Source organism: Anser brachyrhynchus (assembly GCF_964034855.1).
Source record: "Anser brachyrhynchus genome assembly, chromosome: 2".
Lineage (NCBI taxonomy): Eukaryota > Metazoa > Chordata > Aves > Anseriformes > Anatidae > Anser > Anser brachyrhynchus.
In genome coordinates, this window is record NC_137695.1 from 81076452 (window position 1) to 81090883 (window position 14432).

At 41.8% G+C, this 14432-nt stretch overlaps 1 protein-coding gene and 1 long non-coding RNA gene across 2 annotated transcripts in view; one reads left to right on the top strand and one right to left on the bottom strand.

Moving 5' to 3' along the window:
* On the top strand, nt 1-11463 carry LOC308189176. The gene is made up of 2 exons (XR_013946073.1): nt 1-4511; nt 4606-11463. It is a non-coding gene; the product is annotated as an uncharacterized lncRNA (long non-coding RNA).
* Nucleotides 10070-14432, bottom strand: part of VPS4B (vacuolar protein sorting 4 homolog B) — an 18052-nt gene continuing 13689 nt past the window's right edge. Inside the window, exons 10-11 of the mRNA XM_080578938.1 lie at nt 13963-14100; nt 10070-12264 (exon numbers count right to left, since the gene is read on the bottom strand). Of these exons, the coding sequence (XP_080435064.1) occupies nt 12163-12264; nt 13963-14100 (240 nt within the window). The 3' untranslated portion in view covers nt 10070-12162. The remainder of the gene's footprint in view (nt 12265-13962; nt 14101-14432) is intronic.

The following is a 14432-nucleotide window of genomic DNA, read 5'->3' on the forward strand; positions in this document are numbered from 1 at the left end:
GGGGGGGGGGGGAGAGCCCTGCCGCCGCTCCGCGCGCTGATTGGCTGGCCACGCGGGCTCCGGCCCTCGCGCTGCGATTGGTCGGCGGGCGTCCAGCGGAGCCCGCTGATTGGTCGGGGGGAGGGACGGCGCTCGGAGATTGGCGCCGCGGGCCGTTCGCAGGGTCACCGCGGGGAGGCAAAGGGCGGAGGGCGCCCCCCCCCCCCCCGCCCCACGACGGGCCTCTGGCCACGCCCCCTCGGTGTCACGTGGGCTTCCCGCCGAAAGGAGGGGGCGGGGTTGGGCGCGCGGATCCGTGAGGGGAGGCCCGCGCGCGGCGCCTGGCGACCGTTAACGGCTAACGCTCGGAGGGGGATGCTGGGGGGAAATCGCCCGGTGTGGCGCTGCGAAGCGCTTAAGCCCTGCCCTCCTCACTAGTCCAAATAAAATAACGCCATACGTATGTCTTAGATATTCATTCAGTATAATCATCCGCATTCAACAATTTCACACCGTTTCTAGCTGAAAAGAACCCCCCTCAAATTATTTTATTTCACGAAACGCGGTGCAGGTTCTGTCTCTCACAAAACACTTTGCGGGGTACGCAGAGTAAAGCTGCAGCCCCAGAGACGTAACGATCGGACAGGAAAACACTAGGCAAGAGGGTGTGCAGGAGGGTGTGAAAGTAATACTGGAGACGAGATTAGAAGTAGCGAGTAGGCGGAAATGGGAACAGAGGTGTGGGCAGGGATTAGGCGGTTTTCAAGGTGAGGACAAAGGCTCTGGATTTGGTGCAGCAAAGGGGGGAGAAACCCAGAATTGGTTCTGAAATGGGGTTGACCTGGAATACGTCTTCGTCACAGTGCTGCAGAGGCATGAGGAAATGAGAGGAAGAAATCATGCCTAATAAGATGATAGCTGCCGCAATGACAACAACGGAAGGGAAAGAATTGATTAGTGGTCCATCTGAGAAAAGACAGTACATTAATTACATTGTTAGCAGAAGTCAAAGTAGGATCTAGACCAGAAAATGCAGCAAATACGTTCATTTCCTTCTTTACTTACAGGACAACCTGTGTGTGTTGTCTTCTGTATAATGTTAATTAAACACAAAAGAAGAGATTGATAAGGTAATAACTAGACGCTATTTATAGACATCCACTGCCGAACACGGTGAGACTTTAAAAGCCCAAATGTCAGCAGTATGGAGATAAAGCAAAGCAGGTGGAGATAAATCCATCTTTCACAATACAACACAATATCACTCTCTGTATCAATGTGAGGTGAGGGCATGGATGAAAGCAATCATCTCCAGTAAACTTCTAGTAAAATGGAGATTAAACATATTCTTTCAAGGCCTTTAAAAGCCTTGAACACGATATGGTCCTGATTAGTCACGGTTATGATCACATATTACTAAACACACTTGAAAAGCCCTTCTAGTTTAACATGGAATCCCCTCAGATTTTATGAAGAAGTCTGTACAGTTTTGTCCTTTTGTTCAAGGGGCCCTTTTACAACCTTGTGGTTGACAAACCAGGTAGTGTCTGCTCTTATTTTGTTCTGAGGAGAGTAAAGTGCCATGAATTTATGTCTGGGAAATGTATTCAAAGGTGAAGACCTTATGAACTGCATATAATCCAACAATGGATCTGCATAGCAGGAGGTTTGGGATTTCAAAGTATGACAACAGATACTGAATTTTCCCCTTCCTGAGTTATTTGGTTTGTGTTCATCTTGTATGACTTCATTTGCCAAGGAAATGCATTCCTGGCACAAGGGAATTGTTTACCATAAAACTGTTTTCTCAATGACTGTAGAACTGCAAATTGAACACTAACATAAATGTCAATGCTCGCCAGTCCAAACCTCAGTTGCACATAAAGCAATATTTAATTAATCTGACCTTCATAAATAGCATCAAAAAGTGTAATTTTAAAGCGTAAACTGTCCAATGTATGCATGTATCCTCGGGATGGGGAGGAAAAAAGAATGGATAAAACATGCTAATTGCTTTGCTAATTAATCTTTAGAAGAAACTTCAATACAACAGTGATGCATTTAGAGAAGGAAAGCAAATACAAGTAGATGAAAACACCCAACCTAGAGGAGCTGTTGCTGCTGTGCTTCCTCAGTTTGGTTGATTTAAATCTTTCAACGGACTTTTGCAGTAACAATATTGTGGGTTGAGGTAATTCAGTATGAACACAAGTGTGGCAACTCAAGAATCAAAATAGCCCTTTAAACATGGAAACAAATTTGTGAATTGGTAAATATTACAACGCAAATGGCTGATATCAGAAGCATCCTTCTGATCTTCTCAAAAGAAAAAAGCTCCCAAAACATACAAGGTACATGTAGAAGAAATAGAACATGTTTTAAGATAACTTAAGATAAGACACAAAGCTTTAGAAGATTAGGTAGCAAGGTTGCAGCCCACAGAGTTGCTTGTATTGTGCCCGACTACTCATCTGCTGGATTTTCTGGTTGTGCCATCTTCAGATTAGGAAGAGTAGGGAAAAAAGACCAGGATGTGTAGGCTGCACAGCGATACAGCTGGAGACTTCTTGATGTGATTTCCAGCCAGTCAGTTCTCCTGCATTCAGAAAAAGTAGCGGCGAAAGAAAAACTTCCGTGGCCAAGGAAAACAACTTTTTTCCTTCCCTCTTTCCAAATCAACTTTACAGAAAAGGGAAAAGGCTGGAAAGTAATGTGCATAGGTGTGGTATGCTAATTTCTTAAGAGGTCTGTTGCATTAATGGTTACAGGAGATTAGAGCCATGTTGGTAATTCTGGGATTCCTGCAAAGAAGTTTTTAGAATAATGGCAACCTAGGTGAGAGGTCAACAAGCTTTCTTGATCCCTTGTATCCTGAGGAAGAGGAGCTAAAACGAACATAGGAATTGCTGTGTCTGATCAGTAGAGGATCTATATAATGTACATCGTCAGTAGAGAAGACTCGGGAAAGAAATAATGACCTGCATGTGGTGGTGACTAAAGTAGTATGACTGAATTATGTATCACACCTAGTTGCCTGCCTTGCTGTGCTTCCCCAGGCAAACAAACAAGCCCCCTGTCATTGGACAATAGCTTCTGTACTCGTCATTGTGCTGGGCAGAGATCACGAGCTACTGGGGTTGTCTGCGTATCACAGGGTAAGACAGCTCCCAGAGTACTATCCAGGCCAAATTAATTACCCTGCGTACCCCTTCTGCCAGAGAGCCACCGGGGCGATGGTGTGGGCATTCCTAGAAGGAGATATCCTGTGCTCAGCCTCTCATCCAGGAAGCACTTGCTTGCAGCAGGGACAGGTTCCAGGGCTCTCTGCAGCCTCCAGCTATCTCGCATGCCCTTATCGCGATGAACTCGGGCAGGGCTGATAGCCCAGGGGCTTGAGGTTGCCAGCGCACAGGCAGGCGCTGGTTGTAGCAGCCCCGGCTCAGGTTGAGCCACAGCTGCTTGCTGGAGCAGAGGCGGCGATGGTGGCTGATTCCACGGTGCAAAAGCAGGCGGTGTGTGGCTACAGAGCCGGCTACCAGACGAGATTCCCAAGGCTTCTGCAATAGTTGTGGGTTGAACACACAGGAAACTAGGAGACTGCTGAAAATGCTGTTTAAATTCGATTTTTGTCCTCCCAGAGTTGTTTGGAAAAAAGTGAAACTGCGTCCAAAACAAACCATTCATAAACAGTGGGCCATTACCTGTTATAACTGTTTTTTGTTTTTTTTTTTTTTTGCTGAAGAAAGAGCTGTTACCAGTATTTCACATATTGAGCAACATATCTATTGAAATAAATGAATTTACCACAACCCAGTAGTAAAAGGAAGCCTCTACTGCTTAATTTAAATAGGCACTAATTAAACTTGGGACCCAGGTGATCCTGAATTTCATTTAATACCCGTGTTTCTTCCCCTTGGTACACCTGTTTACACCAGACCTCAGAGCGGAACAATTTGCTGATCACTCTTGGATGTAAGACACTGCTATGGATTTCTAAATAGCCCCAGGTGTGCTCTGGCCCGTGGGTTGGAGAGGCTGAGCAGCTCTCATCAGGTGGCATGGAAAACAAGCTCAAGGAGGACTGGGGACAAAGGAACAGGCTGCGGCTTTCCTTCACACTGGAACATGCGAAGGTGCTCTTTGCGAGGGCACCCATCCCCAATTTTTCTTATCTCCTGAAAAGTTATATTTAAGCAGATGATCCCAGTGGAAGCCCACGTTACAAGATAGCCCATGTGACGCTACTGATAACAACAGCTCTTCTCTCACAAGGCGAAGCTCCGGAGATGTGCAGCGTGCGTTGGTCTGACCCAGAAGGTGTGACGCGCTGTACCGCACACCCATCGCCTCGCTGCCTGCCCAGCCGCACTGCGCCCAGCCCCCGGGGACCTACTCCAGGGGAAATGCATTTTACAAACAGACGCACCACACTTGTGAGTTTGAAAATATAGTTGCACCAAAATCTCCTCCTCCTCAGGTGTAGCAAGTATGATTTTCTCCACTATTTACAATACCCGGACTGCTGGTTAAGAGTGTGTTTTCGTTCCTAACAAAAAAGCGATTTTCTTCTAATAGCAGGCATGCTCCAGTCTTTATTCCAGAAAGCTTGCTCTTTGTGTTTTGCAGGTCTTCATCCTAAAATGGGGATGTAGAGCCGTTCTTACAACATTTTAAGATGTGATATATGTCACTCTCTGGCTTTCCATGCCTTCCCCCTGCAACCTTCCACCTCTCAGTGCTGCAGCACAGCCTTTCCTGCTTTGCCCATAGGATCAGATGCCACAGCCCCGGTCCCCCCTCACAGTTCCCCATCCTGTTAGCAGCTGCCCCCTTTCCCAGGTGCACCAGGGAAGAGAAGAGCTGCTGAGTGCACAAGGCAAGGACCTGCCATCCCGGGGGAGCAGAGAAGTGCTTTAACAGGGCTCCCTGGGCTTCAGGAGGGTGCGAGAGGAGATGCTGCCAGTGCTGAGCTTACTGTGGGGTGGCACCTACCTCCCTTCTGTCTGACATCAGGTTAGCTGGGTAACAAGAGGAAAGGGAGAGTCTTACAGACCTAGGGAGCCCCTCATCCCCTTCTTCTGTAATACTGTGGTGCATATGGGTAATAATTTTTATTCTATTTTATTTTTTTTCCATGAGAACAGCAACATAAAGATTACCAGGATTTCCTCTCCTTACTCCCTGCCTGCCTCTCCAGGAAATCCACCGCTGCTGTGACAAGCAGCTAGCAGCTGTACACTCTTCTTGTAGTACCATGGCAGAGCTTATACACAGAAGTTAGTATCTGGAGAAACAAGATCCTTGGTCACTATGCTTTTAGGTTTTCAGATTGTTAATCTTGAATACACAGCCAAGGGAGAAGGCCTTTCCTGTCTGTTTTCAGTTACGTCATTCAGGAATTATGACTGAAGCTAATCACATTGCTTCAGCACTATCTGCATCGTATTTTGCTTTTCTTCAGAGGCAGCCTCTCACCCATTAGCATCATTATTACCTGGCTGGATGTACATTCTCATGAATACTTTCACATTTTAGCCAGATGGAGCATTTTTGTAATTATACACCCAGCAGCTTATGGCCGGGTACTTTCTTTCTACCTGATTCCTGCTCAGCAATTTGGTTTTGAAGTTGCTCCCACCCAAACCTCTGCTAAAGGTACCACAGAGGTAATCTTTGAAGATTGACAGGTCCCAAACTTCATGAGTTTGATCTAGTTCTGGCTTAAGCTACCAGTTATGCTACCCCAAGCCATTCAGTCCAGCCATTTCTATTATGTGCATGTGACTGAATCTTATTGCAAAAGAACGAGTTAATGATTTGCAGTCCTGGCAAGCCTCTGGTTTCTTTTAAACTTAACTTTTGTAAGCGATGTTCTCAGGTAGTTTCAGTGCTTGTAAAGCTACTGCGTTGCTCTGGAGATCTTTTTACCTCTGGTTGACAACATTGTCCATTTCTAGAGCTGCTTGGCTGCCCCCATAGCACCATGTGGTAAAACTTTATATACTCTCCCATTGCCTTTGCTTTGTAGCTGCACTCTTAAAAAAACAAAACAAAAACTAGAAGAACTGAAGTTACTTCCTTCGGGTTCACACCAGGTTCTCTTCAAAGCAATTCAGAGAACTTGGTTTGCTCAATCTTTTGACACGAATTAGGTCTGTTTCCAGTTCCAGGTAATGCACTTGACATACACAGCACTGGCAAGAGACTGGTGTTTGTTTCTTGGATAAAATTACACAACACGTGCCCTTGTTATCAGTCCCTGATCCATTATCTTTGGCATCTGCTGCACAGAAGCTGCTGTTATGCAATGGAAACTCAGAAGATCTCTTGTACTTCGCTCACTTCTCCTCTAACCCAAGAAACAAGTATAAAACAGCTCACTGAATGCAAGGAAACCTCCACCTGCAAGCTCTTCTCCCCATTGCCACAAAGTACTTCAGAGTTGCTTGCACTTCTCCAAGTCTGTTTCCATCCCCTAATGACACAGATCATTGCCATCCTAATACCAGCCAGTAAAAGCCCAGCGTGTATGGATTTTCCTTGTAGCTTTGAATGGAAAAAGGGAAGAATCATGGAGAACATCAGCTTTTGTTCTGCTACATATAAGCTTGCTTTGGTAGAAAAGTTGAAGAAATATAGGAACATGCTTTGAAATAGAATTTTTAAAAGGAAACTGCTCTTTATCTTCCATTTGAGAGAAAAATGCATGAAGGACTGAATAAGTTGAACGAAAAAAACAAAAAGGAACTGAGGGAACTGCTTGGGCAAAAGAAGAGAGGGGGTGGAGAAAACTCAAAAGCAACAGGAAAAGGGCAGGCACAGATTGTCAATTAACTTCAGATCAAAGGAAAATCCTGATCAAAACCTCTCTCTTCTTCTAAGAGGCATCGCCCATTTCTAGTACCTGCTGCAAAGAAATGAGCATGCTTTAGATGCAGACCCAAGAGAACGAGCCTGATACCTGTAAAGCTTGCAGAACACTTTTCACAGCTGACACCCCAGGCAAAAAGAACCAGAAAACCCATTGTAGTGTAGTGCAGAACAGCAGTTGCGGTGGTCATTTTCCCTCTGTGCTGGCTGCGGGAGAGCTGCAGCACAGACCAGCATCTCTCACCCTGTGCACTTCTCCACAGGCACATTTCCCCCTTCATGACTGCCCAGGAAGTACCACATCATCTGTCCAAAACCAGCATAGAAGCTCCAAGAAGGTAGCTCCTGGCTGGACTGAGCCGATCTAAACCTCAGACGACCATGCACCTCTCAGTGCTAGCAATGCTGGATGAAGAAAGCTTTGCAGCACCTACCCCTGTAGCTGTTCTGCAGCTACAGAAGTTTTGCCATCAGGCCACCTGCTTGTCTCTGTACTGGCAGCTGACACGTGCACCTTTGGCAGGAGGCTTTCAGGCAGGTGAAACAAAACATTTCTTAATTACAGCTGCAGAGCAAGGCTGGATCTGAATAGAAAAATCAACACCAAAACGAGAGCAGGTGTAGAAAGGGAAGAGTTGTCACTTTGCAGTTTGGTTGCACACAATTCATGGCTGTGATTAATTCATTAAAACATCAGAATTCCAACCGAGCTCAGGCTCAGCCAGACCATTGTATCTGGCATTGTAAGTGGCCCATTTGGAAAACACAGCCAGGTTGTTTTCCAGCTTTTCTAACCTCTAACCTTAAAAAAAAAAAGCCTTGACAGGTAGGAATTTCCTGGCTACAGTCCATGCTCCAGCCTTTAAGCAGTGGGAGAGACGGGAAACGATCATTTGTAAAGTTTAAATTTTCACTTTTTCCTAGCTTTCTAGTGGGCAAACAATCCACTTGACTCTTCCAGAGCCTAAGTCACAGCTGTAACCATGTTCACTTGGCCTTTATAGTTCCTGTGTGAAATGGTGATATTTATAGCAACTTTCTCAGTCCCTCGTTTAGTTGACTCGTTATTGCTACAGTTCTTGCAGACACCTTGGTAGAATAGTAGTAAAAGGCAACTGCTCCAGCCCAGATTTTTGTAGCAAATTACCTGTAGACACTCATCTGCCTACAACAGTATGAGTCAGAGGAAATTACTGTTTATAGTTTACAGACCACATGTGACACTGAGCATGTTTGAAAGCAAAGTCCCTGCCTTGAATAGCTTAGATTTAAATTAGCTGAGGCAGCAGAGGAGGAGGGAGGGCAAGCAAAAGCGAGTCTCGCCAATTCATGGCACAGTGCCTGGTAATAGGTCACCAAACAGGAAAGAAAACCCTGGCTTCATTATCAACATCAGGCTAATGCTCAAGTGCCGGTGACTTATTTCCTGGAGGCGGCTCAAAACACGACCCAAACTTATTTGGACTCTTACGAGAGAACTTAGCTCCTGCTTTAATGCAGGTAGGATGGCGTAGTTTGTTTTCTCAGTGCCTGACGCATCCAAAGAAATCATCCTTAAAACGTCAAGTGTTTCTGCAAAAGAATGTAGCAGATTGTGTACGTCGCAGGTACCGTGCACAGATGGTGCCAACAGATGGATGTTGGCTCCCTCACACGTTGAGTAGAGGTGGTGGGGTTCCTCTGGGGAAGGGAAGAAGCGTCCGTCAGCATCCATTCATCAAGCTGGAGCCTCTAAAGTAGGATAAAGAATGAAAAAGTGGGAACGAACTGAAAACGCTCAGAACTGTGACATAGTCAAAAAGTTACTTATCAGAAGGGTGCGTGTGAGTAGTGTGTAGGTAGGGATGCAGAATTGTAATTAGGTCGCAGGGACCAAAAGACAAATAACAGGACAAGCTAATCTAATACCTGGGCTGTCAGTACATAAGTGCCAGAGGATGAACAGGAACAATTAAAAGTTTTTACACAGCTAATTATGACGACAGAGGATTTGTGTAATAAAAAAAATCACTAGATTGAAATATTGTTAAAACGATATTTTGAAAAAAAATAGGTGAAAGCACAGGAACTAGGCCACGAGAGCTACAGCAGGCTACCTGCTCAAGAACGAAAGGAATAACATTTTGATAATCACGTATCCGATAGAAAAGCAGTGCACTAGGAAGCAAACAGTACATCAAGCTCTTGCAATAGTTTATGTAAGTTGTGGGAATGGCTTTAAGTCAACCATGATTACTAGGATGAATCTGGTTAAGACAAAAAACATGTATGGAAGCCAAACATGAAACAAGCTCGTCATTCTGGAGGAAGGAGAGTATGCAGCAAAATAAAGGCGTTCCTGCATATTTTAATTAATCAGGTCCATTAGAAAGCTTCCTGTTAAGATAATCCTCAGAAATAACATTACAAAAAACATAAAAATACCAATACATCATCATTAGAAGTCTAAAACACAAAAAGTAGATCAAAAATGGCTGAACAGTGAATATTCTAACAGCTTCTTTGCTTCAGTTGACAAGAAGTGCAAACTACGATCAGGCTCACCTGATAGGAGCATGAACAACAGCTGATTCGAGTATCTGCCTGGACTACACATGTTCTGCTCCACTAATTAAAACAAAAGGCAACCAAAGCAAGTCAGAAGACCAGCAGATAAAATAGAAAACAAAAAAACAAAAACTTGAAAATGAAACCTTATAATTTTTAAGACAAAGCCAATGGTTAAATCAGGGAAGAAACAGGACTCTGGAGTTGGAGGTCAGTCAGGCAACACAAGCACATGTAATGGTACGTATACCAGGAGTGACAGAAAATCCAGAGTTTAATGTCAATGTGAAGAACAAAACAAGCATATATGCAACTGATTTAAGAATTATTTTACCTGCAGGAAAATAATTTTTCATATTAGTTGGAGTTAACAGTAGCACCAAAAGTTAGAAAAAAATGTAAGCTTTGTCAAAGATGAGTCACAGCAGATGTTACGAAAAGTTTACAAGTGATTTATCCAGAACTTACAGAGGTTTTGTTACGTAGAGCAAATATAGCCTCTCATCAACTACAAACTGAGTAACACTGTTTAGTGCATTTTAGAATAACACTGAAAATTTAAAGTGTTTTTTTTCCTTTCCACTTAGCTATTATGTATTCTGGGATAATATATTATCACAGATTCCTAGCTAAATTAACTTATTCCCATTTCACAAAAACAGCAAAACCAAAGTTGTCCTTGGAGCTGCAGTTCTAAGCAGCAGTGTTTATTTAGAATATATTTTTAAAAACAACTTTAACCATCAAACATTAATGCTTCTGTTACAGATGTCATCCCACAACTGAGCAAGCAGCAAGGTGTAAGTTTAAAACATACAGTATACTTTTCTACATTAAAGATAAAAGATTACACAGTTAGGTTTACAGAAACCCATAGGACAAATCAGCCTACAACAAAACACAGTTCCTGAGAATTTTAAGATTTCAGTAAAGACTCTCATTTTAAAAAGGTCAGGAGACAAGTACCTCGGATAGTAGCTTCAGACCTCTAGGTAAGAGCCCTGCTAGCCTGTGGTTCACTTCTAAAGTGTACACGAGAGGCAACCAAGAAAAGAAGCAATCCTATTGCAACCAGGATTATGTTTACTAACCACAGTTGCTTGCATCTACACTGGAATTTCCCCCCATCTTACTCAAAGGTCCACAAAAAGATGTGCAGTCCACTGATTCACATTTACACATTCCAATGTAAGACAAAGGTAAAGCTGTGTGTAACTGACTGATTTTGGAAAGAATGTTTCATCATGTTAGTAAACAAAAGCTCAGCACCTCACAGATGAAAGAATTTGTAACTAAATATTTTGGTTAGCCATTAAACAGAAATCAAAGTCTAAAAAAAAGCTGTGAATTCTTGGAAATAACATTGAAGAAATACTCACAGAACACAGTTGATGTTGTACATTTTACTTAAATGAATTACAGCAAATTTCATCAGTCCTATGATTTATAAAGTACACAAAATATGGACACAAAGGAAACCAAAACCCAAAGGAAACCAAAACCCAAAGACAATCACGTATGTGTGTATGTACATATAACATACAAACACAATGTGCAAATTTCTTTTAATGCAAGTTCAACAAAGCTTATGCAGGACAGAGTTGTACAATGTTAGTGGGACAGAGTATTCTAGGCATCCTAATGACGTTTCGTATCTACAGCCAGTGCAAACTTACAAGGCACAAACTCCATGCTGACACTGTAGTGTTGTAAGTTACATTCAGGCACATCTCGTTTTGATTTTTTTTTTTTGAAGAACTACAATGGAAGTGCTACTTCTATACTAAAGTGCCAGCCTTTTCTCAAAGTTTAAGAACTAAATTGATGTAACCTACATGCAATAATGATCAATAGGGTTCTGAGTAATTTATCACTGCAAAGTCTGTGGCTAAATCACATGAATGTATGCTATTTCCCAAAATACCTCCCTTACATTCTTCAGAGGTGACTTACACCTTGCCAGCCTTAACATATGGAATCCCACTCACACTTTGTGTAACTTCAGTCACACTCTTGCAGAAAGCAAAACTATTTAAAAAAAAGAGCCAGCAAAAAAACCAAAACCTTTCAAGATACTTGCATTTAACAAATATTTGCTAAATTGCATAGTGAGGTGTGTATCAGCTAGTAAAGAGTTAAAAGCAAAAGCTGTTTAAGGCAAAATTTTAACACAGCGTAGCAGAAAAAGCCAAACACCAGGTCTATCAGTATTTAAACAGAGTACTGGCCCATAGAGACTTATCTTCACAACGTTTTCTTTCTTACATTAATAGCAAACCCACACTTGCAGTATGCTTGATTAGCAGATTCTGTTGCATTTTTCTAAATGAAATGAGAGCAATTAACATGTAGGCTGATTGACTGATACTGAAAACACATGACAAATAGATTCTCTTCTACCCCTCAAAAAAGGGTTTTTTGAGCCTCCTGGGAGTTCAAACCTCACTTGTACCCAGGGTGAATATAATACCTAAAATCGAACTAATCATTTAAAATTTTCTAATGCTTAATACGAGTTACCACATCACTTTGCTGCCTCACCCTGAAGTTGTCTTTTCAGTATTATTTTTCAATAGAATACATTTAATAGACATCTGAGGAAGACAATACAATACAAAAGCTTAAGGGTCTTTGCAGAGATCTTCTATTCCTTCTGCGAAGTAAGAAAGGAGTGATTTTATTGGCATTTATTTGTAGTGCCATCAGTAAAGACAGGAATACTTAAGAAAGCAAAAATAGTTCTAATGTTCCACATACATCTTTGGTTTAGCCTTCCTGACCAAAATCTTCTGTAAACTTCTTTAACTTCTCCAGGTCCTGTTCATTAACTGTTGGTTTTGTGCTAGCTAGCGACCTAAGCATATCGTTCTGTCAGAAAAAAAGAAAACAAATGTATTGAGAAACAAGCATAGCACCACTGCTAACAGTATTGTTGCCAAAAAAACATGCTTTAGAAAGCCTTTTAAAACAAGATGACCATAGGAACTCCTATTTAAGCAAAACTTCAAGTAACCCCAAACATTTCTGCACACAGGCCAAATTTTATTTCTATGAAGACAGACAATTAGCAGTGAGTTTTTCAAGAACAAAACCACAATCTCAGGTTTAGGATTTAGCCTCTCATCCATTCAGCATCCATTGAAGTGTTATTCATCACTGCTTACTGGAACAAACTGAACTTCCTATCTTTTTTTTTTTTTAAATCTACTTTTCAAGTACAACAGTTTAAAGTTGAAAATAATCAAATGTTCCCATGTATTCTTCATAGTCCATCATGGTCAAAAACCCATGAATGAAAAGTACAAGAAAACTAATCAAGTCCTGGCCAAAGGCAACTGAAAAGACTAGATGCTCATACTACTATAAAATCATTGGTAAAGATGAAAGTCAACATCATGACTTTCCAGACTTGAAATTTGTCTCATCATACTATACAGATACCCTGCACAGAAAAGATTAAAGCCTGATTTATTTATTTATTTTTAAGGGCAATAACTGCTTTTGGGCACTGAAACAAGCTCCTATGCAACTGTAGCACATTAGAGCCTAAGTTCCATTAGTAGCACTCAAGGAATTATTGTATTTAATTCCAGGAGAGACAGATGAAAAATCCACTTAGACTACACAGGCAGAAGTTTTAGGGCAGGCCTGCACTTGCACACATCTTTTTGTGCTTCCTTAGTATGCAAATATACAGACATAACTCTTCTCACACAGATAACTCTTCCCATATATTATTTATATTTACAAAGCAGTACATACTGTTTTAGAGGTTTGTGATGCTCATGCAACACACTCTTCCTTCATTAATTACAAGAATATTTGTACATTAGAACTGACATCAGCACAAATTCGATATCAAGTCCTTTCCTCAATGCCCTTAAATTCTGAATCTTCAGGGTGAAATATAGAACAAGTGCCCAGGAATTTTATTCATGTATTCACAGTGAACTAAAATTCCAACGTGTCTTGAATAAGATATTTTATTCCTTAGACCAAACCATGTATTTTAACATAAACAGAAAAACAGCTGAAAGGTATTGAAAGCTAGCTGCATCACCTTTGATGAAGTTTAACCAGAACTACCATTACATCCATCAGCTTTCTACATTTTATTGGATATACTTGCCTTTATGTTGCGGACAATATTTACTTACAGCACATCATTCCCAATTTACACTGAATATAGTTTCCCACTCTTCTCTCTCCTTAATGCTATAGAACAATGGGAAGGTAACACATCACAGGGCAGGGATTTTGAAGGTTTTAAATGAATAAGAGAAATGAAAGAGTAGTGGAAGATTCAGATGCTGCCTGTGGATAAATGGACTGCAGCTGCATGGCACCAAAAAAGAACAATAAGAAAAAAATGCTTATCCGGGATGGAGAACTGGCTTGTTCACAAGCATGCTGTACATCAGGATTCACGTATTATCTGTTATGTCCAGCATGTCTGAAAACAAACAGCTCACCCAATTGCCTTGCATACCTCTTTGAAAAAGCCTTTAAAGTCATCTCTGAGTTTCACAAATCAAGAAAGAAATGCCACAAAAAAAAAATACCTACCATGGAAACTTGTGGCTCCAGTAATTTATCACCTGGAACATCCATCCATGTCATTTCTTCAGCTTCAGGATCACCTGGAGAGCAAGGGGTGAACAAATCTACCATGATATTTGGATTAGACACCGATGGTCCTTTTACCTAAAAAAGAGAAACAAAACAGAACGAAAACCCTTTACCACTCAGTTTTATAGGAGTTTGTTTTTTAAAGTCAAGAAATTGAAGCTGAACATCATCTTTAGAGAAAAAACACTCCCTGATTTTATGTAGATGCCCTACCCATAGGGATATCATGTCCAGCAAAGGAGGAATTGCATAGAAGTACTGGCATCATTCACTTTGAAAACACACAGCTGCAGCCAGATACTTAAATTCACATCACATCAAATCCTACAAGCCTCCTTCTCTTAAGGCAGGAATGTCTGTAGAAAGCTAACATGCCAGCAATACTATTTGGAAAAAACGACTCTTCC